Here is a 27,358-nt window from a genome sequence, read left to right on the forward strand (position 1 = left end):
ATTTGTAAGGGTTAATAGTGCATTTGGATAAAACGACTACTACAATGACCCAGACGACCATTCCAAAGATTCGGCTCAATGCATTCAGAAAGACTAAAAACACTCTCAGGATGAACTGAAGAAGATGTGAGCTTCATGGTGGGATCAACAGGCTGAACACGAGTGGAAGGATTCTCTTGGAACACGTACATGTTCCCTTGATGTTTTTCTTCAGCGAATGTTTCCCTCGTGTGAACATCCTTGACATGAACAAAAAAAGGAATAAACTCAATCGAAGCATTAATATCATCTACAAGCTTAGAGATAGAAACAATATTTTTCTTGATACTAGGAGTATGAATGACATTTGAAAGAGCAAGTGAAGAGTTGGACATATGGATGACAGAGTTTCCAATGTGAGAAATATGATGATGAGATCCATCTTCAGTAACTATATTATTTCTACCAACATAAGGAACAAGATTTAGGAGCTTATCAGCATCACCAGTAACATGAGTAGTTGCACCGGAATCAACATACCAAGTGCCTTGATCATTCTTTTTCAGATTCAATTAAGCCAAGGCAGATAATAACAACTCTTTAACTTCTCCACTATTCTTCAATTTGTTGGTTCCCTTTCTTGTCTCTGATTGCTTTCCTCTATTTTGAGGATTAAACCAACAATTAGCTTTGATGTGCTCTTTTTTGTTGTATAGAAAGCAAGTGGGTATTGTCCTTTGCCTCTGCAAATTAGGAGGAATATTGGGTGTAGGCAATATTCCACGATCTCCTTGTTCGTTTCTCTCTTGACCTCCTCTTTCTCGAGATTCATACCTACCACGTCTTCGACCATAAGTAACTTCTGTGGCAAGAACGTCTTGTGCTCCAATGTGAGTGTGAATATCTTCAGAGAATCCCTTGGCCAACTGATCTGTGATAGTCTTCATTTTGTTTAAGTACTCCATGAAGTCATGGAATCCTTTCTCAGCATTTGAAACTCTTTCTTTAAAAATAGAACTCTGGCCTGAGAAACTTGAGAACATGTCTGAACAAGTCGGTGCCATAACTGCATGGTTGAGCAGTCATCTGGGATTGCCACAAGCACCTCCTGTGACAGAGTGGAAGTGATGTAGGCAACCAAAGCCTGATCTCGCTTCATCCAGAATATGTACTTTGGTTTTCTAACAAAGGTAATAGAAGTGTCACCCTCCCCATTCTTTCCTTCTTGTGATATGAACTCTAAAGGAACAGAAACAGAACCATCCAGATGTCCAGAAAGATCCTGACTTCTTATCAATGGGATGATTTGTGTCTTCCAGGTTAGGAAATTAGAATTGTTCAGTTTCTTAGATATAAGTTGACAAAGTTGGAAGAAAGACCAGATTGATAAGAGGAAAATGAATTCATAGTCGATTGAAGGCGAAAACAAGAAACAAGAGAAAACTAAAAATAAGAAAGAGTAAAAGACTAGAAGGTTCACTTTGGGTTCAACAAATAAAATTCAGAACAGATATTTCAATTTGAGAGAACTCGGTTGCCTTTTTTTTTTCTTTAAATAACAATCTACAGATCCGAGGTAGAAAATCAGGCTATGCAGTAAAATTTAGAAAAGTCGACATGAACAAATCCAAAAACTCGGATTTTAGAAGAAAGGAAACACGTTAACTTGAATAGATTTAAGATTGGGTTTAAGAACAAGAGAATAAAATGAAGAATAAATGAGATCTGATTGAGAGATACCTTAGAAAGAGACAGAGAAACTCGACTTGAGGCTCATAAGAAGGGCACGATCTTCAAGATTGGATCTTTAGCTCTGATACCATGTTAGAAATCATGGGTTCTGTCATTCAATCATAAGAACGAATAAAGAATAGAGAGAGAGAACGTAGTGGCTGCAGAAAACCCCAATTAGAGTCTACGGTATTTGGCTTATCATTATGTATAGGCTGGTACAAATATTAGGGTACGAAAATACCCATTACACAACAAGAAAAATTACAATAGACCATTAATGAACATGTGACTAAATAAACTCGAGTTGGGTCTGGATCCGAGATCCAAACCCAGTCGTGAATGACGACTTCATTTCAGAATGCGCCAACAGTCTTCATGGATCTTATGAATCGTATTTTAAAAAAAAATTGGATCAATTTGTCATAGTTTTTATTGATGATATATTAATTTATTCTGAAAATGAGGAACAACACAGAACTCACCTTCATGGTGTTCCAATCTTTCATCTTGTTTTAATATTCTTGAAGGGCTTTCTCATGTTCACCATCATCAAGAGCCTTAATTTGATTTACATCTATCTTTGTGAATATGAGTTGTGGCTCTTTAGTTGAACCACTCACATGCCTCAAAAGTTTCTCATCTATAAGATGATTTTCCATTGAGGTGGTCCACATGAGATAATTTGAATCTTTAAGCTTGAATGAGATCACCGTCACGGGTTCTTTATCAAACATGATGGGATGGAAGCTTTGATCTCCTTCACTTCAAGGTAGCCTCTTTCCGCAACCACAAACCACGAACAAGAATGATAGGAAGAAAGAAAAAAGAAATACAATAGAATCTCAAAAGCCCAATGCTCTGATACCATGTAATGAAACCACAGAGAAGAATACAATCTCAAAGTCGCAAAAAATGTGCACAAGCACTAGGCCACTAAGGGCAATACACAAGCCACTAAGGACACACACTGAAGTTCTGAAATGAGCACAAGAACAATATAAAAAATAATATTTGATTTCACTTAAAATGCTTAAGAAATGCACTAAAAAATATGGGATATATATATATATATATATACAAGACTGGAGGAGGCTTGCACAATTAGCCATTGGGTTAGTCCCAACTGCTACAAAAAATGACAAAGTTGCCCCTAAAGGGCAGGATCAATTACAAGAATAAAAATACAAAAGTAAAAGGTAAAAAATTATCTTTTTTCTTTTATTCTTCCTGCACTGAACGTTTGCTACAAATGGCCTCTTCAACATGTTGAGTGTTTTGTGTCTTGTTTTTGTGTATAATTCATGAATTCTTTTTCAGATACCAGTATGATATAAATGCAGCTGGTATGTCCTCCCAGCTACGAATCACCTCCACAAGGGACTTGAACTTAAATATATCTGTTTCAAATACAAACCTAATTCTGCAAGCCTATGCAAGGTGGAGTAGTCTTAGTCAGGTTCAAGAATCCTACAGAATGATGGTATGCCTTGAATGTCATTCTAATTTTTTTCATATATCTTCTATCTTTAGTTTATATCATATAACCTGAAATGATGCATTGATATGTTTTTGTTTCATCTTTTGATAATTGATATACCAATATCTATTTTTGGTTTGCTGTGTTGGGCAGCGAAAGAATTCATCCACTTTTGATGGGGCCTATATCTTAGACATCCAACACAAGAAAATTTACTGCATTATACCACAGAATAAGCTTGACCATGACATATTCCTTCGTGCTACTGAAGCTGGGGGCATTTCCAACATAATCAGATTGCGGTCTGGGGATGTGACACCTGTGAAGGTTCCTGTGTCAAAAAACATGTTGACTTCTCGTGTAAAGGATGTGAATTCTGGAACATCTAGGAAGATGGTAGTGGTAGTCATCGCTGATGGAGAGGTTAAGTTACTTTCCACGAACAAATAAATTGTTCTCATCTCAATTTACTTCCTGCCCACAAAAAAATCACTTCTGACTCGCTTCTATAAATGCTTTCTTTCTAAGTTGATTAACGTCTTATGTTTGAACAATGCAGCTACCATGTGATGATGTGATAAATAACCACCAGTATGTTGTTGCAATCCGAATTTCTCCAAATGACTGTATGCCAGAGTCCCTACTACAGCAGCAAACGGCACGCACATGTTTTATAAGCTCAGAATGTAATTCTGATGGTCTTTCTCTCGTTAACTGGGGAGAGAGATTCTTCTTTAAAGTTGATTCTGTGGTATGTATAATACTATATATCTTTATTTCATCCATTCATAAAGTATTGGTTAGATGGTGGATTAAAAAACTAGAGTAGCATTGTCAATTTAAGGTTTTCGGCATCAATAGTAACATAGGTATGGGTAGCTACGACTGGGCAAACATGGTTCAGAGAACAGTGGATTTTCCACAAAGAAACAAATATATGGTTGCAGCTGCAAATTAGAGGGCTCATTGGAGGGTAAAAGCTCGTTCTATTCAATTATGGTTATTACAAAAAACTGTTGACTAGTCGGCCTCTTGTTAAGACATCTCTTTATATGCTGGACCAAAATGTCCTTATTCAGAACATTAGTTGATATGAGATAAGAAATCCTGATGAAAGATAGAAGCAGCCCTGAAAATAATGAAATGACAAAATTCCATATATTACACATCTACACAAGAAATCCTGTTGATATGTGATTTGTATCCCTTTGTGTTCACTCCTGAAACCTCATGCAAAGTTATGCTGATGTTTGATCTCCTATTAGTACCTTATTATTTTCTTTAGCTTCACATATTTTCTGATTTTCACATCAAAAGATGCTGGGATTATCTTCCTTGATTTTGTTACTAAGATATATCTAGCTCTGCCTCTTCATTTTTAAATTTTAACTTAAGATTCATCAACTTTTCTCTGATTTCGTAAATCTCTTCAGGAATGCTGCAAATTTGACCTTATTGTGACTGATTTGGGGAAAGGTAATTGGCTTTTTTACCCTATTTGTTCACTTTATGTATATTCCCTTTGAAGATATTGATATCTTTCTCCTGATGTTTTTGGAAAATTCTTTTGCAGGTGAGCCTATAGGTTGTTACTCGGCACCATTGGCACAGATAACTAGACTACCAAATACAGGTTCAACTTCCTCTGATTTTGTCCATAGCTTAGGGTGGATAGAGCTGTCTGCAATGAAAGAGACAGAGGATGTATGTACTCTTGATTCAGACTCTTTATTTTAATATCAAGCGGTGTTTCCTTAAGAGCTTTCAAGTAATCATATAATAAAGTTGTTGTTTGTGCTGCAGAGAATTTACACAAAGAAATCTGAATATTTCCATGGGAAGATAAGGTGTGGGGTATTCCTCTTTTCCAGTTCTGTAGCTGAAAATGATGGTCAGGTATTCTCTAAACATATGGAACCAGGATCCCTTCAGATTAGTCCTAGCATGGATGGACCTTGGACTAGTTTAAAGTTAAACTATGCTGCCCATGCAGCCTGTTGGAGGTTAGGAAATGATTTAGTTGCCAGTGAAGTAACTGTCAGAGATGGCAACAGGCATGTTGCTATTAGGTCTCTTGTTTGTGTTGTTAACAACACTGATTATGCATTTGATTTAGCCCTTCAGTCTAATGCTTCTGGTACTATAGAGCCAATTGATCGACACATTGTGATGGAAAAGGGAGAGATCATCACAGAGGAGTTTTTTGAAATTCAGATATATGACCCCCAAAATGGATGGGTAGGTAATTACTCTCATGATTCTTCATCATCGAACAAGCTACTTAGAAATGGAGAATCCTCTCAGAAGGTGGGTATTTTTTCACTCATTTAAGTGTAATTATTCACAATATAATGAGCTTATGACTTTGCATGTTTTATTTGCATTCTGGGATGCTTGTGATTTCATGAATTCCTTGGAAAATAAATATTCAATAATGCATTTCAAAATATTTCAAGCTGGCCATGCAGCATATTATGGTGATAATTTTTCATTCATTCATGATTTGGTTTGTCCTATTGAGTTGGATCATGATATACAACAAAGGAATTGACTTCACAAAGTCATTTATATGATATTGACTTGTGGTTAAGATATTGAAAAGGCTTTTTTATCTTTTGCATCATACATGAAACAGTGAGGGCAGGGGAGGCCTAAGACCCATTTTTTATACACCTAGATGGGATAGGAGAATCGATAAAGGGAATATAGATGGTGATAGAGATCATATTGAGAAACAAAAGACTTCAGGAGCAGCATGGGAACAGATGAAGGCAAGACCTTAATTACATCACAAATACATAGAACAGGAGAGGTCCTCCACACCCTTAATCCAAGTGCAGTGTTAAGTAGGACTGGTGGCTCAAACAAACTGACCACATTCTGCACCTGTTCTGTGGTAATTGTAACTCCCCCAAAATCCCGGACTTGTAACTTTTTAATAAAAAATTGAAAGCTTTGTAATCATTCATTTTTCAGAGTTTAAAATAGCAGTGCAATGAAAAAATGGTGTTTGAAATAACGAGGCAACGGACCTTGGGTGCATTACAGGCGAACTTTCCTTTATATAACGGATTTGTAACTCCGTACATTCATTGAAACCAAATAGATTCAAAACGAGGTTTTAATAATTAAAGTTTATACGAAAAGTGAAATTTCAAAGAGACCCTTATACCAAATTACAAAAATGTCATCAGAAGCAAAACGTCAGGGAAAGAGTCTCATCTTGATATCATTACATCATCATGTCATCGCTTGTCGTTCCGACCTAATCATCACATGTACCCGTGAAACGGGTTACAACAAACAAACAACAACTACTACGCCTTCATCCCAAAACAATTGGGGTCGGCGATATGAACCAAAAAAGAAAATCATTCTGGGTCTTTCACATGAATCCTTCTCCTCCAATCATTTCTATCCAATGCCATGTCCTCGGTCAGGTTCAAAGCATTCATATCATTTTCTATCATCTCCATCCAAGTCTTCTTAGGCCTACTCCGACCTCTTTTAACTAATATATTTTTCCATTTCTCCATCCTTCTAACTGGAGCATCATTAGGCCTTCGCCGAATATGTCCAAACCACCGTAAACGATTCTCTCTCATCTTATTTTCAATGGATGCAACACTTACCTTCTTACGTATCTCCTCGTTTTGAATCTTATCTTTTATTGTATTTCCACACATCCATCTAAGCATACGTATCTCAGCTACACTCATTTTTTGAATATGATGTCTCTTGGCAACCCAACATTCTGTACCATACAGTAAATCGGGCCTAATTGTCGTCCTATAAAACTTTTCCTTCAACCGCAATGGCATTCTACGATCACACAACACTCCAGTTGCACGTTTCCATTTCATTCACCCAACTTTTATCTTATGATTTACATCTTCATCAATTTCTCCATACTTTTGAATGATAGATACCAAATATTTGAAACAGTCATCCACCGGTATTTCTTGCTCACCAAGCTTCACTACACTCCCATCACTACTTTGTTGCTTACTAAACCGACATTCCATATATTTTGTCTTACTCTTAATCAACTTAAAACCTCTTGCTTCCAATGTCTGTCTCCATAATTCTAACTTAGTATTAACCCCAACTCTAGACTCATCAATCAAAACAATATCATCAGCAAACAACATACACCATGGCACATTTTCTTGAATTGATCTCGTAAGCTCATCCATCACTATAGCAAATAGGAAAGGGCTTAATGCAGATCCTTGATGTAACCCAACCATTATAGGAAAATTGGTTGTCACCCCTCCACAAGTGCGGACATTGGTTACTACTCCTTCGTACATATCTTTAATTATACTAATGTACTTGAGAGAAACACCTTTCTTCATCATTGTCCACCAGAGAACATCCCTAGGTACTCTATCGTATGCCTTCTCCAAATCAATAAAAACCATATGCAAATCTTTGTTCCTCTCTCTATATCTCTCAATAAGTTGTCTAAGAAGATGTATAGCTTCCATAGTTGATCTTTCAGGCATAAAACCAAATTGATTCTCCGATATCATGGCAACCCTCCTCAACCTATACTCAATCACCCTCTCCCAAAGTTTCATAGTATGACTCATGAGTTTTATACCACGATAGTTTGTGCAATCTTGTATATCACCCTTATTCTTATATAGAGGCACCAAAGTACTCTTCCTCCACTCATTAGGCATCTTATGTGTCCTCCAAATCTTGTTAAAAGAATTTGTCAACCATTATAAACCTTTCTCACCCAAGCATTTTCAAGCCTCGATAGGTATACCATTTGGGCCAACTGTCCTTGATTTCATTTTCTTCAAATCTTCTGCAATTTCTTTCTTTTGAATCTTGCGCATGAAGTCATGATTCATCTCATGAAAAGGAATGGAGAAGTCTCCAAGATCCTGAGCATCACTTTCATTAAATAGCTTATCAAAATAATCTTTCCATCTCTCCTTAATCTCCTCATCTTTGACTAAAACCCTTTGCATTTCATCTTGATACATCTAACCATACCCAGATCCCTCGATTTCCTATCTCTCATCTTTGCAAGGCTATAAATATCCTTCTCGCCCTCTTTGGTATCCAACTTGTCATAAACCTCCTTATATACTTTATCCCTCGCGTTTCGAACTACTTTTTTAGCTTCCTTCTTTGCTATCATATACTTCTCCAAATTCTCATTATCACGACTCTTACTTAGATTTCTATAACACTCTCTTTTAACCTTAATAGCTAATTTGACATCCTCGTTCCACCATGATGTATCATTTCCTAGCAGTGCACTGCCTTTAGACTCACTCAATACCTCCTCAGCCACCTTTCTCATGCCACCCGCTATCTTATTCTACATTGATTCTGAATCCTCCTCGAGACACCAATCAACTTCCTTAACTACCTGCTTTACAAACATTTATTGTTTAGCTCCTTTCAGTGCCCACCACTTAATTCTAGGATCTATCCTATGGCTATCCCTTTTGCGGCATTTTCTAATTCTAAGATCTAAAATTAAGACTCTATGTTGTGTAGCTACACTTTCTCCCGGTATAACCTTACAATCGATGCAACCACCCCTATCTCTCTTTCTAAGTAGGAAAAAATTTATCTGACTCGTATTAACCCCACTTTTAAATGTTACTAGGTGAGACTCCCTCTTCCTAAACCAAGTGTTTGCTAAGATCATATCATAGGACAAACCAAAATCTAAAATCCTTTCTCCACTTTCGTTTCTTTCTCCTATATCATAGCCTCCATAGATACTCTCAAACCCATCCCTACTAATGCCTACATGTCCCTTAAGGTCACCGTCGATGAAAAGCTTTTCTCCATAAGATATCCCTTGTACTACTTTATCTAAATCTTCCCAAAATTGACGCTTAATGTAATCATCTAAACCTACTTGAGGTGCATAAACACTAATAATATTAATAATATCCGTACCTAATACTAATTTAATAAGTAAAATCCTATCACCCTTCCTACGGTCCTCAACTACATTATCTATAAACTCACGACTAATAACAATCCCTACTCCATTCCTATTCCTATTTATTCCTGTATACCAAATCTTATATCCCCAAGGTTCTATCACTTTTGCTTTCTCACCTACTCATTTGGTCTCTTATAGACATAAAATATTCATCTTTCTCCTACATAACATTTACTAACTCTACCAACTTATCAGTTAAAGACCCTATGTTCCAAGTGGCTAACCTAATTTTATGGTCGTGAACTATCTTCTTTACCCCCACCCGTCCAACAAAGTGAGGGAACCCTTGCCTATTTGACACCACACTCGGGTGCCGGTGTGACGCGTCGCTTCTGGGCGACGACCTAGCGACCCTTGCCCATTTATCACTGCCTCCGGGCCTATAGAGTATAGCGTGTCGCTCAATAGGGAACGCCCCAACGAAATTCTCATATTTGTTCATATTCATAGGGTGTGACTAAGTTTTTATGCTGGTTGTCACTGGCCTACCACAACCCTCCTCCTTTATCCGGGCTTGGGACCGGCAGTGTATAACTAAACGGTTATACACAGGCGGAGTTAGGATTTGAGTGGGTAGAAATGGAGATGCGGGGTATCGAACCTCGTGCCTCTCGCATGCAAAGCGAGCGCTCTACCGTTTGAGCTACATCCCCATTTTACGTGAAACGGGTTAGATTGATAAAAATCTGGTAGGTGCATAAATATCAAAATTAAGAACAAATCTAACATATGCATTGTCCCTTTCGTGATGTGCAGTTCAGAATAAGAAAAATGTGCATGATAATCTTGTTTCGATATTAACTGTCCTGAGGGTACGCACATGAGAGAACGTAGAAATAACTGAGACTGCTCGGGGGTTTGTTATTTTATTTATTTTGATACCTCGGACAACTAGCTGAGTTCTTTCTTAAGGGGACGGCCAGTGATCGAGAGAAAATTCCCTGGAGGCATTCGTGGCAAGGGATGCATCCAACTTCTGCAGAAGTACATGGGATCTATCACCTAGGATAATTTTTTGGTAGTGTCGTCCCCTAACTCTGATGACCTTGGACATCGAGTCAATTGCTACTCGAGGAGCGTAGTTGTTAACAACCTCTCCATCAGAGTTTTTGTACCATCCCATCCTCTTTCTTGACGGAACCAAAAAGACTAATGAGTATGTCAGGTTCTATTTTAACTGATGACCCATTCTATGTGCTCTAGTCTTTCAAACCAACTCGATCATCTTGCCTATGAAGGCGATTATCATCATTTATGTGATTTTCATGTTATCATTATGCATTTGCACGCTACAAGGTTACCATAAACCTCTCATCCAATTATCATAATACTAAAATGTCGTGCATATCTGATAGTACCATTACGATGAGAGGGGTACAGGTTTCTCAGAAAGAAACTCCAACACTATTTATGAATCTCAAAGTCCTGTGTTTTAGGTCGGGAGTATCCGAGTCATTTTGGATATCATAAAGAACTATACGTACCACTTAGGGATACACAGGGTTGAGGAAAAGACTTGGTTGCGAATTTACAACCGCCAAATATTCATTTTTGCTTTTCGAAACAATGAATATTACGAGCTTTGAAATCTCGCATGTGAAATTTCTTTTTTCTTTAAAGACTTGGCGAGGATGCGCAAATCTGCGTCTTTAAATGCAAGCGTAATGCAAGGTAGGCAGGAGTACGCAAAACTGCATACCTTACAAAGTTATATATATGTATATATAATACATATATATCAAAACATAAGCCTGTGCACATTACAGTGCGGCGACATTGTAAATGACATAAAACAAGTCTCGATGTGCGAAACCACACATCAAGCTAAATAAACTGTGTAAGTGATACATGACGTACGGAACCGTACATCAGCTAAATAAATTGCATAAGCAATGCACGATGTACAAAATCGTACATCAGCCAAATAAATTGTGTAAGCAGTGCACGATGTATGGGGGGTTTAAATAGAATAGAAGGGGGGGGGAGAGGGTAAAGATCCAGATCCGAAACAACAATTTTTTTTTTTTAAATATGGGTCTTATTGTTAAAATGTATCTCTCTTTATGTAAATATTTGTATATATATATATAAAGAGAGATACATATACATATATACATCATGTATATATGTATATGTATCTATCTTTATATATATATATGTAAATATATATGTTTCTTTTTTCTTGTAAAACCCGCAAGGGTATTTTAGTCATTTCTCTTTTGCGCATATTCATAATTATGAATATGTTGTAATTCTTTTTGTATTTTTTACTTTTCTTCTTTTTCTTTTTTTCTTTTTTTCTTTTTTTCTTTTCATTTTTTTTGTCTTTTTTGTTTGTTGACTCAAAGTCAACTTGGAGGGCTCAACACTAGCTGTTGAGCCTCTCCACCGGTTAGAATTCTTAACTACAGGAAAAAAATCATGGCATACATGCCTTAACAATATTTATGTAGTTTCATTTTGTAAGCTTTAAGGGACTTGGTTATTTGTTTGCTTTGCCTTTTTATATCCATTGTTTTATCATCTTGATCAGTGTTTTATATGTTATGTTCCATGTGTCACCTAGTATTAATGAACCATATTGATATACCGCCCTGCTTCTTCATAATTTGAGCTTAATATTCATGAATATGTCATTACTTTCTTAAAACTGAACAGTGTGAAAAGTGCTTCTAGCATGTTTTGGTGTTACTTGTATTGTGTGAAGTGTTTATTCTCCCTAACCTTTTTCTCTAGGAATCATTATTTGTGTGATTGTATGTCTTCCATTTATGTGTTAGGACTTTCTTATCTTTCTTATTGCATCATCTAGGTACTCCCTGCTATTGAGTTGCCACCAGGATGGGAATGGATTGACGATTGGAATGTATATATGTCGTCAGTAAACACTGCTGATGGATGGGTGTATTCATCTGACCTTGAACATCTTAAGTGGCCTTACTCATTCAACCATGAAAATTCTTTAAAGCATGTCCGGCAAAGGAGATGGACAAGAAATAGAAGAAAGATACGTAATGGTGCCAAATGTCAGATGGTTGGACTTCTGAAACCAGGAGAAAGTATCCCACTCCCTCTGTCAGGCCTGACAACTCCTGGCATATTAAAGATATTGCCAAAGAGTCCCTTAGATTCAAGTGAATATTCGTGGAGTTCATTCTCTGACAGGTTTGTTAAGTCAGTGGATGATGGTCATCCTGATGAAGTTCCTCAATTTTGTCTGTCATCTCTCATTGAGGCTGAGGACCTTCTTCACTGCCCATTGATGAGTGGGAGTTCTTCCGAGAATGCCAATGGACTATGGTTTTGTTTGAGCACACAGGCCACAGAGATTGGAAACGATATTCATTCAGATCCCATCCATGATTGGAAGCTTGTGCTTAAGTCTCCACTGTCTCTTAAAAATTTTCTTCCATTATCTGCAGAGCTTTCTGTTCTTGAAAGAAAACCTAGTGGTGCTTTTGTGATTCAATCTCGAGTAGTACTTCATCCTGGAGAATCCATAAATATCTATGATGCTGATTTGCACAATCCTTTATATATTTCGCTCTTTCTACAAGGGGGTTGGAAACCAATAAATGTAAGATTCAGTTCTGCTTGAGTAATGTTTCTTTGTTGTGTAACATTGTTTATTTCTGTTGCTATCAATTTTCGGTATGTTGACACCAATATTTTACAGGAAGCTGTCTTAATATCCCATGCCAACCAGAAGCCATCCAAAACATTGAGTTTGAGGAGCTCTTTTTCAGGAAGGTGCGTGATGAAGCTTTTACAATATATTTTTGTCTCATGCATTTCAAATTGGTTAATTATGAAGTATCCAATCTATTGGGTTTATCAGAGGTGTTCCAGCTTAATAATACTGTGCAGGGTTGTTGATGTCATTCTTGATCAAAACCTTGGCATGGAACAACTGCTACCAAAGGTTATCAGTATTTATGCTCCATACTGGGTTGATTGTGCATGGTGTCCTCCACTTACATGTAGGCTAGTAAACCTACCATCAAGAAGACATTATTCTTCTTCATTCCTTTCGTGCAAAGGCAATGAGAATGTTGTCAGTCAAATTACCTGGGAGGAGATGGTTGAAAGATATACGATTGTCTCAATGATAAATTTCATAAATATGGGGCTCTCTGCTGCAATTAGTGGACCTAATGGGCAAGTTTTTGGTCCAGTTTATGACCTTTCTACTCTTGGTGGTCTGGTATGTTAAAACTTTATCAGTGCTATTTTTTTCCATGAAGGATGGGGAAACCACCCTCGGAATTAGAGACCTAGTACTGCTGGCTCAGCCTGCTGTACTTACAGTCACTTTCCTGATGGTGTAAACCCGTGGTGCACCCCTTGCCCCCAGGGAGTCACCCAGCTTCGGCTGTGCAAGGGATAATCAAGGGCTTACCCCTTGACTTTTATCCCTTGCCCTCATTAATGCAAGGGGTTTGGCACTTATGGGAATGGAACCTTGACCGCCCGTCTAGTGGCCAAGGCACCTTCCAATGCCTCAAACCCCTTGGGGATTATTTAAACGAATGTGGTAGAAATGGCTAACAACTTTTGTCTTTCAGGATGGCTCAATTGTCATTAAAGCCTATGATAGTGCTAAAAATTTCATCCATCTATTTGTTTCTGTAAAACCTTGCCCTTATCAATCTGTTCCAACAAAGGTTTGTATTGCAATGGTGCTGTTTGAAATATTTTTGTTTTGTGTGTTTGTTTGTTTGTGTGTGTGTGTGTGTGTGTTTTGAAGCTTATGTTGAATTTCAGGTAATAAGTATTCGCCCTTTCATGACTTTTACCAATCGTTATGGTCAAGATATTTATATTAGACTGAGCACAGAAGATGAACCAAAAATTGTCCATGCATTTGATTCGAGAGTATCATTTTCGCATCAGGAAAATTGTGAATCAGAAAAACTCCAGGTAACTCATTGCTCATGCAGTTTGTTGACGTGGGACTGTGTTTTTCTAGCAATTGCTTCTATTGGTGATTTTTCTTTTTCATGTTGCTATGTTATTGGTAAGTAATAGTACTATCATACTGGTGGATTTCTTTTGTGCATTTTCATTGTTTGCCATATTTTAAGGCCTACATGGGCTGGTTTTCTTCAGGTTTCATCACAATGCTTTTGAGAGAAATCTAAAAGTCTGGACAAACTCGAACCAATTTTAGTCATGTGTGGGTTCGGATATACACTTTGCATGACGTCTAGGATAGCTGCCTTGAGCACATGTTAGATTGGTCCTTCAATGGTTCAACTAGAAATCTCATTTGTTCTATAACTGTTTGGTTTATTTGGAACTGACATACACACACATGCGCACACACACTCAAAACACATGCACACATACACACTCATGTGCATGTGTTCATGCACACAGTACGCACATATATGTTCTTCAGCAATTCTGTAACGACCCCAACTCATACCTCTTGAAAATGCAGATTTTTTCTTTTTTAAAGAACCATTGCGGAAACATTCTCAGAGACCCAGGGCCTTTACAGTTTCACTCCCCATTGGATAACCAATCAACCACAAGGGATCTTACATTTATCATCTACACCATAGCAAACCAAAATTTTATTAATTAAGAAATAGTAGTTTCAAGACAATTGCATAAAAAGAATCAGAGTGCAATAACAAGTAAATGTAAAGGAAACGAAAGCAAAGTAGAGTCATATTGTTCATCTGTGAAGTTGTCTAACAACCATATAGCACTCGTAGCTCTCCCAGAAGCGAGTCACTTCACTGATCCTCTGCGACTATGAAAAGCCATAGAAGTAGGGGTGTCAAAACCGAAATCCTGAGTACAAGTACCTCTAATGAAACAAATGAGCATAAAGAATACATATAAGAATTCATACAATAACTTAGAGGGGTACAATTATGACAAATTCATAATTCAGTTAAACATTCATGCAATAGAGAACAATTATTAAGCATGAGGGAACATTTAATAAATAACAGAGATCACAATTTAAGCAATACAATAATTTAACATGCATTAGGGAACAACATTGTGTATTCACCAACATTTAACAGTTAAGGGAACAGGTAAACATGCATGATCTAATGCATAGCAGGAATATGCATGGCTTCGGTGCAATGCATGAGTAAATTATTACTTCTTATTATAATTTTTTTTTCATATGCATGTCCCTATTAAATGCACACAATTTAAGTAAATTTTTTTAATTAATATTCTCCGTGGATACACCAAACGGGTAAGAATTTCCGAGGTCAAGTGGGGTCTCCAAGGTAACTTAGCACACAAGTATTTTATTACTGGGTTCCAAACTTAGTCATCGATCGATATCAAGAAACAACACCATCCATTGAAGTATTAGAAATCAGCATCCACAAGTGTCACTTTTCTTGGTATACCAAAACAACAGTTGTGTCTACACACCACCCCCAAGCAAAGTGGCGGACTCTCCCTAAAACCATCGCTAGGAGAAAGAACTTCAATATCGGGTTCAGGGGCAACAGCACACGGAGTTTTTTTATCTTTTCGTTTTCCCCAAAATCGCAACTCCAAGAGTCCCATAATCCCGATGAGACATCTCAGAAGGTGCATACCATAGCTGTGAAGATACGGTCGCTGACGAACGATAATGAAAGTAATGCCAAATAAGAGCATGCAATAGCTTATACACAACAACATAAGTATCGGACATACAAAAGTTAATTTGCAAACAAAAATTGCTTGGCCTAAATAACTAATCAGTTACACGTTGAGACTTCACGTTCATACAACCCGGTTTACATTTTGTGATTCTTCAACTCAGCTAGTATACTATGCAAATTTTTTAAAACCATTCCAAGTCTCGTTATGCATAAAACGAAAGGATTTGGATGGATTGACACTTACTGACCATAGTCAATTCACAGTGAATTAAGTCTGAAGTTGGTTATTGGTGGGTGAAGGACTCACCATTCTATCCTCAATTATTAGTCGTTCAGGAAATCTTAAATAAATTAGCAAAGACCTAAATGAGGCTTTAAAGACCATATTCACATTCAAACTTGAAGATGGGATCAGGTGACTGACCCACCTAACTGGGTACCAAAAAATTCATTCTACATTACATTTTAAAATATGATTTTAAATATCTATGAGAAACAAAAATTGAGTGTTGATTGGATGCTTAAGAGCAGTCTTCTTCTATTCTGTATTTCATGTACTGTTCTTGTACTGTAATGCTAGGCCAACTGCTGATACTTCTCTAAAAAAAACTCGCATCTAAATGGACATATACCAGTATGATCTTTTGCACTCCTAATACAAACACAGAAATCTTGGCATATTCAACAAATGGTGTATTAATGGTGGTAGGGGACAATAACTGGAGAAAACTGACGAAATGTGCATACTAGAAATTGTCCATATTGTTATATTCCCGTGTTATGTATAAACATGTAATGGGCTTACTACATGATTTTAAACTTTAACAGTGCTAACCGATTCCCAGATCATCATAATCTCTTAGCTCCTTGGTATTCAGATTCATAAGTGTTATAAACTTGAAGCAAACATTCTTGTACATGCGGATGCTGCTTGGCTGACACAAATAGAACACATACTCGGTGGCTGGAGTGATTATGCTCATCCAGTGTGTTGGTGGACATATTTGATTCCTCAGTGTTTACAGAGTGGTGTGTTGGTGTCTAATATGATACATTGTAACTGTAGCATTATTGCAACCTGAATTTCTGTGAATTGGTAAACCCATGGTCATGCATTTGGTTTTCTAATAAGGTTTCATGGCAACTACGTTTCAGACATCAACGTGATCACTTAAACATATTGATTCTTGGGTTATTCTGATTCCTAAGCAAGATTAGCATATTTGTAAGACAACTATAATGATTACTATTGTTTGAATTGTATTTACCCTAGGAGTGCTGCCAGGCTTGGCCATGCCCTGCCATTAAATTTATAAGGATTCTCCTCTCCACGTGAAGTTGAGGATCAGGAGCAAGATCCCACCTATAATCATCAAATCCTTCACAACAGAACACCACAAATAAACAGAAATAAACCATGCAGAATGTTCATAATAAGCTTGGACAGATTTTTTTTTTAATTAAGCCTTTAGTATCATACGGATTTCATATGCATTCCTGAAAGATCATGTAATCAATCCTATATTCATCCTTGGCATGTCTACGTCCACGTTACATAATATGCATCTTTTATGAAGATCGTTATCCACTAAAAGCAATATCAAGATAAGCATACCCACTGCCCATAAAACTCTGTTTTTTTTCATAAAAAGAAGTATGCACAGAAATTTATGTTTGGAAAAGAGAGACTCATCTATGGAAGAGGATCCATGAATCCTCTTTCATACATGTTGGAGTAGACTCATAGATCTACACTTTTCTCATGAGTTTCCTTAAAACCATGTATGAAAACCCATCTACACCCAATATCCCACTTGATTCAAGAGAGGGGACCCGTACCTTATTCAAAATCGGAAGAGACAAGAAAAATAGTGGTTGGATGGCTGGAGAAGAAGATTCTTCTTCTTCATCTTCCTCCCTCTTCCTCTCTTTCTCTCTCTCTTCTCTCTTTCTCTTTTCTCTCTTTCCCTTCCCTTTTCTTTTTTTTTAATTTTATAAAGTGAGGGAGAGGGGGTGACTCCTGTAATGAGATATTGCGGAAATATAAAGAGTGCATACAAGCACATACAACAATGAATAAAAGAGAAAATATCACAAGTCCACGAAGGGACAATACAAGCACAAGCCTTTAAGAAGGCAACAATATACAAAGCCTCTTATTGAAAAGAGAGAGGAGCTCTCCAAGATGAAAATACACAAGGGGATCACCCCTATTTATACAAGAGAAGGAGGAGGAAAAAGGAGGGCCAAAGGGCCTCAAAAGGAGAGCCAAAAGGGGGCTCCCATAGAGTCGTTGGGAGCCCCCAACGGTCACATTTGTGACCGTTGGGGGCTCCAACGACTTCTATGTTGGAGCCCCTTTTGGTCCTCAAAAATAATAAAAAAAGAAATGAAAAAATAAAAAATAAAAATTATATTTGTTCAAAAAAGAAAAAATAGTTGTTTTCTAAAACAATTGTGAAATTACAAAAATTCCCCTATCGGGTATTGATGTAATAAACAGAATATATATATATATAATAGGTACATTTTAATACCCCCCCTCAAACTTTACGGGGGAAGGACGGAAAGTTTGCCGAGAAGAAACATGAACCGAGGAGCCGGAAGAGTTTTAGTGAAGAAGTCTGCCAACTGATATTCTGAAGTGACATATGGCAGAGCAATAGTTCCTCGTAAAAATTTGTCACGAACATAGTGGCAATCCATTTTGATATGTTTCGTACGTTCATGAAAAGTATGATTGCTTGCAATATAGATGGCACTCTTATTGTCGCAACACAGCTTGGAGACTTCAGTAATATCAACTCCCATATCTTTAAGCAAACTGCGAAGCCATACAAGTTCCATTGTTGTGGTTGCCATTGCCCGGTACTCAGCTTCAGTGGATGATAGTGAAACTTTCTGCTGCTTCTTGCATCGCCAGGCAATCAATGAGTCCCCTAAAAAGACACAAAAACCAGTAGTTGAGACTCGATCATTGGGATTACCTCCACAATCTGCATCAGTATAAGCAAGAAGATTCAAAGGGGAAGAGGAGGATAGAAATAGCCCTTTATTGATGGTATTCCGAATGTAGCGAATGATTCAGAGAACCGCACTCATATGCACGGTTGTAGGAGCATGCTGAAATTGACTGACTGAGTGAACCGCATGAGTGATATCTGGTCTGGTGATGGTTAAATATGTAAGAGACCCAATGAGTTGTCTGTAAGGTGTAGGATCTTCCAGAAGAACCCCATCCTCTAACCGTAACTTGGCATTAATAACCTCGGGAGTCTCTACCTTCTTATCATCAGAAATCCCAGACTTAGAACATATATCTGCAGCAAGCTTCATCTGTGACAAAATATATCCTCTAGGAGAATATGCAACCTCAATTCCAAGAAAATATCTGAGAAAACCTAAATCAGACATATCAAAATTATCTTTTAACATATTTTTAACATTAATAATACTACTTTGATCATTTCCAGTGATAATCATATCATCAACATAAAGCAACAAAATTACGATACTAGAACCTGCATTTTTAACAAAAAGAGCAGTGTCAGTATAACAAGAATGAAATCCTAATTTTATCATGATATCACTAAAACGATCATACCAAGCCTTAGGAGCTTGTTTAAGACCATATAATGCCTTTAAAAGCCGAAGTGTTTGACCTTGCTTAATATTTATTCCGGGTGGTGGACCCATATAAACTTCTTCACTTAAACTTCCATTTAAAAAAGCATTTTTTACGTCAAGTTGATAAATAGGCCATTTTTTGGTTGATGCGACAGCTATTAAGGTTCTGACACTTGTCATACGAGCTACGGGGGCGAATGTTTCTTCGTAATCAATACCATATTCTTGGGAGTATCCCTTAGCAACCAATCTTGCTTTATATCGTTCCAAAGAGCCATCACTTTTAGTTTTAACTTTGAAGACCCAACGACAACCAATAGGTTTTTTGTGTGAGGGTAGATCAACTACTTCCCAAGTATTGGCCTTTTTTAAAGCATTTAGTTCAACTTGCATTGCTTCAACCCAATGAGGTATAGATTTAGCTTGATTATAGTGGGTTGGTTCAAAATAAGAGTGTAGAGTTATCAAACATGCCCGATAGTTGGGAGTTAAAGAGTCATAGGAGACAAACCTATTTGGGGGTATTGATATTCTAGAAGAATGCCTAACTTGTGGTTCCTCAATGGATTCAGAAATTTGAGAGTATTTTTCGAGGGCACTAATAGGTTTTTCTTGATTTCTTCTTGAGTAAACATTTATATTGGCATTGCTATCATGAACATTTGTATTTGAATTATTATCATTTGAGAGTGTTATGTCAAGAGGGGATACCTCGTGAGTGTCATCTATGTTTTCAAGAGAATCTTCTTGTATGTCATCAATAAGATCATATAAGAATACATAATCGATTTCATTTGTCTCTTCTATTTTATCAAAACCGTTTTCTTCTTCGAGAAATGTTACATCTTTTGAAACATATAGTTTATCATTCTTAAAATCATAACATCTATACCCTTTTTGATTTTCACCATATCCAAAAAATACACATTCAATTGCTTTGGGAGATAACTTATCCCTTTTATGTAGTAGGACAAAACATTTGCAACCAAAAATACGAAGTCGATTAAAATCGGGTGAAAACTTAAAGAGTTTCTCATAGGGAGAAGCATTTTTTAACTTAGAAGAGGGCATTCTATTGATTAGATAGGTTGAGGTAAGAACGGCTTCCGCCCAAAATTTTTTTGGAATATTTCTAGACACAAGCAATGTTCTAGCGGTTTCTATAATGTGCCTATGTTTCCTTTCCGCTAGGCCATTTTGTTGAGGAGTCCTAGGACATGACTTTTGATGACAAATGCCATTTTGGTTTAAATAGTTTTGGAATTCGTGAGATAAGTATTCACCACCGGAATCGGATCTTAAAATAGATATGTTACTTTGAAATTGATTTTGAACATTTTTATGAAAATCTTTAAAGAAAGTAAATACTTCCGACTTATGACTAAGGAAATAAATCCAAACATACTGAGTAAAGTCATCAATAAACGTAACATAATATGAATAACCCCCTTTAGACATAACCGGAGAAGGACCCCAAACATCTGAATGCACCAATTCAAAAGGCCTTGATGAGAAAAAAGATCTAGTTGAAAAAGGAATAGACTTTATTTTTCCAAAAATGCAATCTTTGCAATTAATTTCTTTTTCCTTACAAAATTTGTTTCCAAAAGGAAAGAGATACATTTTGGAATAACTTGGATGACCAAGTCTTTTATGCCAAGTTTCCATATTTTTTTCTTGGACATAAGAACAAAAAAAGTTTGTAGGGAGATCAAGATGGTCCATATAATAGAGGTCTCCCTTTCTATGGCCTTGGCCAATCCGCTTCCCGGACCGGAGATCCTGCACAAAGCAACCATTAGATGAGAAAGATATTTCACATCCATGGTCGGCAATTTGAGAAAGCGAAAAAAGGTTTAAATTTAATTTGGGAACAACTCTTACTTTTGGAACACAAAAATTTTGAGAATCTTTAAAAGAGCCAATACTTGAAATTTTCAAAAAGGTTCCATCGGCCGTTGAGACACAAGAGTCCTTTGAATTGATGCAAACATCACTAAGTGCATTCTCATGAGGGGTCATATGAAAAGAAGCTCCGGAATCAAGGATCCAAGAATACGTACCGGGTGATGATGTCGAAGCAATGGCCGCACCCGATGTGGAGGAAGAAACTTTAAGCATTTGTTGGAGAGCCATAGATATTTGTCCAAGAGTTTCTTTAATGTCATTGTTTTTGCCTTCATCTTCTTTGGAGGTGGTTTCTTCAAGAGAGGCTACTTTAGGCTTGAAGGCTCCCATAAGCTTTGGACAAATGGGTCTAATGTGACCCGGCTCATTGCAATAATGACAAACAATCATTTTTCTTCCTCCATTGTAGTTCCCTTGTTTCCCAAAATGAGGAGGCTTATAGGTTCTAACATTGTTACCCGGTTTGGATACGGCAAGGACTTCATCAACATGCTTACTCATGCCAAGCCTTGTTTCCTCTTGAGTGATTTCGGCAATAGCATCCTCAATAGGAGGAAAAATAGATCTATGGAGAAGTGAGGATCTCACTTGCTCAAATTCGGGGCGTAGCCCAAAAAGAAATTGAAACAATTGCTCTTGTTCCATTTGTTTTTGTCTTAAATCAACATCTTCCATAGAAACCCACTTTGGCTCTAAAAGAGCCAATTCATCCCATAGTGGGTTAAGGGCACTATAGTAGTCTTGAATGCTAGAATCACCTTGCTTGGTGGTTCTAACTTTTTCTTGCAAGAAGTATGCTCTTGCAAGATCCTTTTGGGTATACATACCCCTCATAAAGGACCAAGCCTCATTGGCTCGACGAAATTTAGCTATATTAGCACATACCTTAAGCTCCACATTGTTCATAAACCACGCAAGGATTTTTGCGTGATTGCTTTCCCAATCTTCTACTTCCTTTTGATGATTTTCAATGGCTTTGAGACGAGCATCCCCCTCAGGAGCTTTTTCTTGATCTTCTTCCATTTTTGTGAGCATAAGCTTAGGTTCCGGAACGGTCCCCATGACATAACCCCAAAGCTTCTTCCCTTTGAGATTATTCTCCATTGCCGATGCCCACATCATATAGTTCTTTCCATTGAGTTTGAAAGAAAGATCAATCTTTGTCTCCATGATGTTGCCAAGAAGTGAGAAGATGTCCACCAAAATAAGAGATACACGAACCACACCTTTCCTTCAAGAATCGAGTGGCTTTGATACCATGTAATGAGATATTGCGGAAATATAAAGAGTGCATACAAGCACATACAACAATGAATAAAAGAGAAAATATCACAAGTCCACGAAGGGACAATACAAGCACAAGCCTTTAAGAAGGCAACAATATACAAAGCCTCTTATTGAAAAGAGAGAGGAGCTCTCCAAGATAAAAATACACAAGGGGATCACCCCTATTTATACAAGAGAAGGAGGAGGAAAAAGGAGTGCCAAAGGGCCTCAAAAGGAGAGCCAAAAGGGGGCTCCCATAGAGTCGTTGGGAGCCCCCAACGGTCACATTTGTGACCGTTGGGGGCTCCAACGACTTCTATGTTGGAGCCCCTTTTGGTCCTCAAAAATAATAAAAAAAGAAATGAAAAAATAAAAAATAAAAATTACATTTGTTCAAAAAAGAAAAAATAGTTGTTTTCTAAAACAACTGTGAAATTACAAAAATACCCCTATCGGGTATTGATGTAATAAACAGAATATATATATATAATAGGTACATTTTAACAACTCCCCCCTTTCTCCAGCCCTCTTTAGATGGGCTGGAGAGGGTGGGTTTCCCTCTTGGACCCTCTCCTTTCTTGCCCTTTTTCAAAAACTTTCATTTCCTAAAACTTGACTTCTTTGAAAAATTTTACATATTTTATTTTCAAACCTTCTTTCTTAAAAGTCCTTCAAGGCCTCTTAGGTAAGCAAGAGGGCTCATTTTAGGAAGCCCTAGTCAACCCCCATTACCATCTCGAAATTAATAAAAAATAAATAAATAAATAATTATTAAGTATTTATTAATTATTAATAGTTTAAAAGCTTCCAAAAATAATCAAATTGACTAGGAAGACTTTTTATACTTAATTAACTCCAATTTAAAGCTCCTAATTAAATTTAAAGATATAAAAATATTAGGCATGGATTTGGATCTTGATCCGAATCCAAAATCCAAACCCATACCCAAAATAAAAATGGATCAAGATCTAGATTAAATCCAAATTAAAGTGGGTCCTACATAAGATCCAAATCCATAATAATTCGGATCTTATGCATTGGATTCAATCTGATCCAAATCCGCATGTGTTTTGACAAACTGCTCAATTTTAGAAAAACACAATTTCCGTACCAACTGTAACCCGAATCGAGGAAAATAAAATATCGATGCGCTCAGAATTCTGAGACGCATCCATCGACATATAACACTAATATCAAATTGGGAATTTCACCCAAAAATAACTTGAATTTCGCTTGAGTTTAAAGGTCAAAATTAAAAAAATTTCTCACGCTTCGATTGGCTCGTCTCGACCTTGTTGATGAGACCTGGGTCAAGCCCACACTCAAAGACTTCAGTCTAAAAATCGAGTTTCAAACTTTTTTTCTGCCAAACTTAGCCAAATTTTCGTCGAAATTATAAAATGACTAAGTACCAAAATACACAATATTACATCCCTACCCCCTTAAAAGAATTTCGTCCGTGAAATTAGAGCATACTGAATAGGTGTAAGTATACATCTAAAACATAAAAATTGAAAAAGTTATACCTTGATCGATCCTTCCCCTTTAAGATTGATCTTGAACAAATACATTCATATAGTCACACCAAGGATATTAATTCACACCAAAGGAGAATTAAACTATGAATGCAATCATTCATTAGAATTTCACATGCTTTAACTAAAAGTATTAAATAGCTTTACCAGTGAAGGAGACTGCTCTAGAGCACAAGGCACAACTTACTAACACTTCAGGATCGGGCTCACTTACCAAAATAAAAAAATTAATGATAAAAAGAGATGATAAAAGTGTAAGATTTTGTGGTGGCTCTGATATCAAACCTGTAACGACACCAACTCATACCCCTTGAAAATGCAGATTTTTTTTTTTAAAAGAACCATTGCGGAAACATTCTCAGAGACCCAGGGTCTTTACAGTTTCACTCCCCATTGGATAACCAACCAACCAACCACAAAGGATCTTACATTTATCATCCACACCATAGAAAACCAAAATTTTATTAATTAAAAAATAATAGTTTCGAGACAATTGCATAAAAAGAATCAGAGTGCAATAACAAGTAAACGTAAAGGAAACGAAAGCAAAGTAGAGCCACGTTGTCTATCTGTGAAGCTGTCTAGCAACCGTGTAGCACTCGTCGTTCTTACATAAGCGAGTCACTTTACTGATCTCCTGCGGCTACGAAAAGTCATAGAAGTAGGGGTGTCAGAACCGAAAGTTTGAGTACAAGTACCTCTAATAAAACAAATGAGCATAAAGAATAAAGATAGGAATTTATGCAATAACTTAGAGTGATACAATTATGACAAATTCATAATTCAATTAAGCATTCATGCAATAGAGAACAATTATTAAGCATGGAGAAGCAATTAATAAATAAAAGATATCACATTTTAAGCAATACAATCATTTAACATACATTAGAGAACAACATTATGCATTTACCAATATTTAACAGTTAAGGGAACAAGTAAACATGCATGATCTAATGCATAGTAGGAATATGTATGGCTTCAGTGCAATGCATGAATAAGTTAGTATATCTTATTAGAATTTTCTTTTCATATGCATGTCCCTATTAAATGCACACAATTTAAGTTCCTCTTTTTAATTACCGTTGCTTGCAGATACACCAAACGGGTAAGAATTCTCGAGGTCAAGTAGGGTTTCTAAGGTAACTTAGCACACAAGTATTTTATTACTGGGTTTCAAACTTAGTCCTCGACCGATATCAGAAAATAACACCATCCATCGGAACATTAGAAATCAGTATCTAATGTCGGGATACCAGGAACATCAGCATCCACAAAGTGTCATTTTTCTTGGTATACCAAAACAACAGTTGTGTCTGCACACCACTCCCAGGTAAAGTGGCAAACTCTTTCTAAAATCGTGGTCAGGAGAAAGAACCTCAATATCGGGTTCAGGAGCAACAACAATGCATACGAAGTTTTTGTATTCTTTCGGTTTTCCCAAAACCGCAACTCCAGAAGTCCCGTACTCTCGACCGAGACATCTCAAAAGGTACATTATACCGCTCTTTTTTCTTAAGTTATTATTAATATCCATTTCATTAATTTACAATTTAGCATGCAAAATTAATACCTCAAATTCACATTTCCAAATGCGAGGTTCATCAAGGAACCACCCCCCGGTAGAAAATGTAGAACAGTGTAATATAGAAAACAATATCAATGTTATTTTTTGCGATGCATGAAAAACAAGTAAATGTGAAGCAACCCAAGCTCGAGGCTCACCAGGCACACGATGATTCATTTTGATCATCAATGCATCATATGCAAAAATCATAACATACCAAATTTGCAATGATGTCAACATGCTTTTCAATGCACATTCGAACCAGGAACGAGAAGCTTGTTTCAAACCATAGAGTGCTCTCTTTAACTTGCATACATATTTTTTTGCGTCTCGTTCTGCATATCCAGTGGGTTGTTCCATGTAGACCTCCTCTTTCAAATCCCCGTGCAGAAATGCATTTTTTACATCCAACTGGCTCAATGTCCATCCATCTTTAATGGCTAGACTCAACGCAATGCGAATGGTCCTCATTTTAACTACAGGACTAAAAGTTTCATCAAAGTCTTGGCCTTCCTCTTGTGTGAATCCCTTGTCTACAAGTCTAGCTTTGTACCTTTCGATGCTCCCATCTGGTTTATACTTTATCTTGTACACCCATTTTGATCCAACAACATTTCTGTTTAGTGGTCTAGGTACAATCTCCCTTGTCCCACATTCATGTAAGGCCTCCATTTCTTCATTCATTGCTTCTACCCATCTTCTAGAGCTCGCATCTTGATAGAACATGAGGGGCTCATCCTCTTTACTTATGGATGTCAAGAACAACTGAAAATCCAATGAAAATGTTTTATAACTTACCCACCTGTCAAGCAGATGTCGAATCTGTAAGGATCTTCTGATATCCATCATCGGTGAAGCGAGATCAGATGGATCCGTACTTGTACAAGAAATGAATGAGGGTTCTTTCTCTCGTCGGGTGTACACAACACCCTTATACCTTGTTGGCTCCAAGTCATGTGTAACATTCTCTTTCGTTTGAGTTTCATTGGATGATTCCTCATGTGTCTCCTTATGACTGCAATTTGCTGGACAGTCTACTTTACCATTGGAAAAGAGTTCTGAATTTAACCATGGGTAGTATACCTCAACGTTGGGGCTTGAGTTATCAGCATGAAGGGTTGAATTAGCATTCTGATCATCAAAGTTCATTTCATCGAAAATTACATTCCTTGATATTTTGACATGCTTACTCAGGGGATCATAGCACTTGTACCCTTTGTAGTCTTCTGCATATCCTATAAACCTGCATTTTAAGGCTTTATCTTGGAACTTGTGCCTTAGTGAACTGTCAATGTGAACATAGCAAACAGACCCAACAACAATAAATTCATGATAATCAGGTTGTATGCCAAAAAGAGAGAAATATGGTGCCTTATTTTCTAAGATACTCATGGGCAGTCGATTTATCACATGAACTGTGGAGTGAAAAGCCCCAGTCCATAATGATACAGGGAGATTGCTCCCGTGCATCATGCTCATTGCAGTCTCAATAATATGTTGATGCTTTCTCTCAGCAATCTCATTTTGTTGAGGTGTATGCGGGCAAGACACTCTTCTCTTTATCCCATTATGTTGAAGGAAACTAACAAAGTCACTCGAGGAGAATTCACCTCCTCCATCACATTGGAAATTGAGAATGTTGGTAGAGAAATGATTTTG

At 37.1% G+C, this 27,358-nt stretch overlaps 1 protein-coding gene and 1 non-coding gene across 4 annotated transcripts in view; one reads left to right on the forward strand and one right to left on the reverse strand.

The window, feature by feature from the left end:
* LOC149822172 (pleckstrin homology (PH) domain-containing protein) overlaps window positions 1–27,358 on the forward strand; it is a 348,671-nt gene that overhangs the window by 268,825 nt on the left and 52,488 nt on the right. For 2 of the 3 annotated variants that reach the window (XM_089980112.1, XM_089980114.1), the window contains exons 42-52: window positions 3,031–3,193; window positions 3,344–3,613; window positions 3,750–3,941; window positions 4,624–4,666; window positions 4,764–4,894; window positions 4,994–5,497; window positions 11,986–12,750; window positions 12,850–12,923; window positions 13,041–13,377; window positions 13,739–13,837; window positions 13,938–14,093. In XM_089980112.1, coding sequence (XP_089836238.1) covers window positions 3,031–3,193; window positions 3,344–3,613; window positions 3,750–3,941; window positions 4,624–4,666; window positions 4,764–4,894; window positions 4,994–5,497; window positions 11,986–12,750; window positions 12,850–12,923; window positions 13,041–13,377; window positions 13,739–13,837; window positions 13,938–14,093 — 2,734 coding nt within the window. The remainder of the gene's footprint in view (window positions 1–3,030; window positions 3,194–3,343; window positions 3,614–3,749; window positions 3,942–4,623; window positions 4,667–4,763; window positions 4,895–4,993; window positions 5,498–11,985; window positions 12,751–12,849; window positions 12,924–13,040; window positions 13,378–13,738; window positions 13,838–13,937; window positions 14,094–27,358) is intronic. The other variant, XM_089980113.1, reaches the window with a different exon arrangement.
* TRNAA-UGC (transfer RNA alanine (anticodon UGC)) lies at window positions 9,754–9,826 on the reverse strand. Its single transcript has one exon. It is a non-coding gene; the product is annotated as a tRNA-Ala (tRNA).

The sequence above is a fragment of the Nuphar pumila genome, chromosome 11, assembly GCF_984573655.1.
Source record: "Nuphar pumila chromosome 11, dmNupPumi1.hap1.1, whole genome shotgun sequence".
Lineage (NCBI taxonomy): Eukaryota > Viridiplantae > Streptophyta > Magnoliopsida > Nymphaeales > Nymphaeaceae > Nuphar > Nuphar pumila.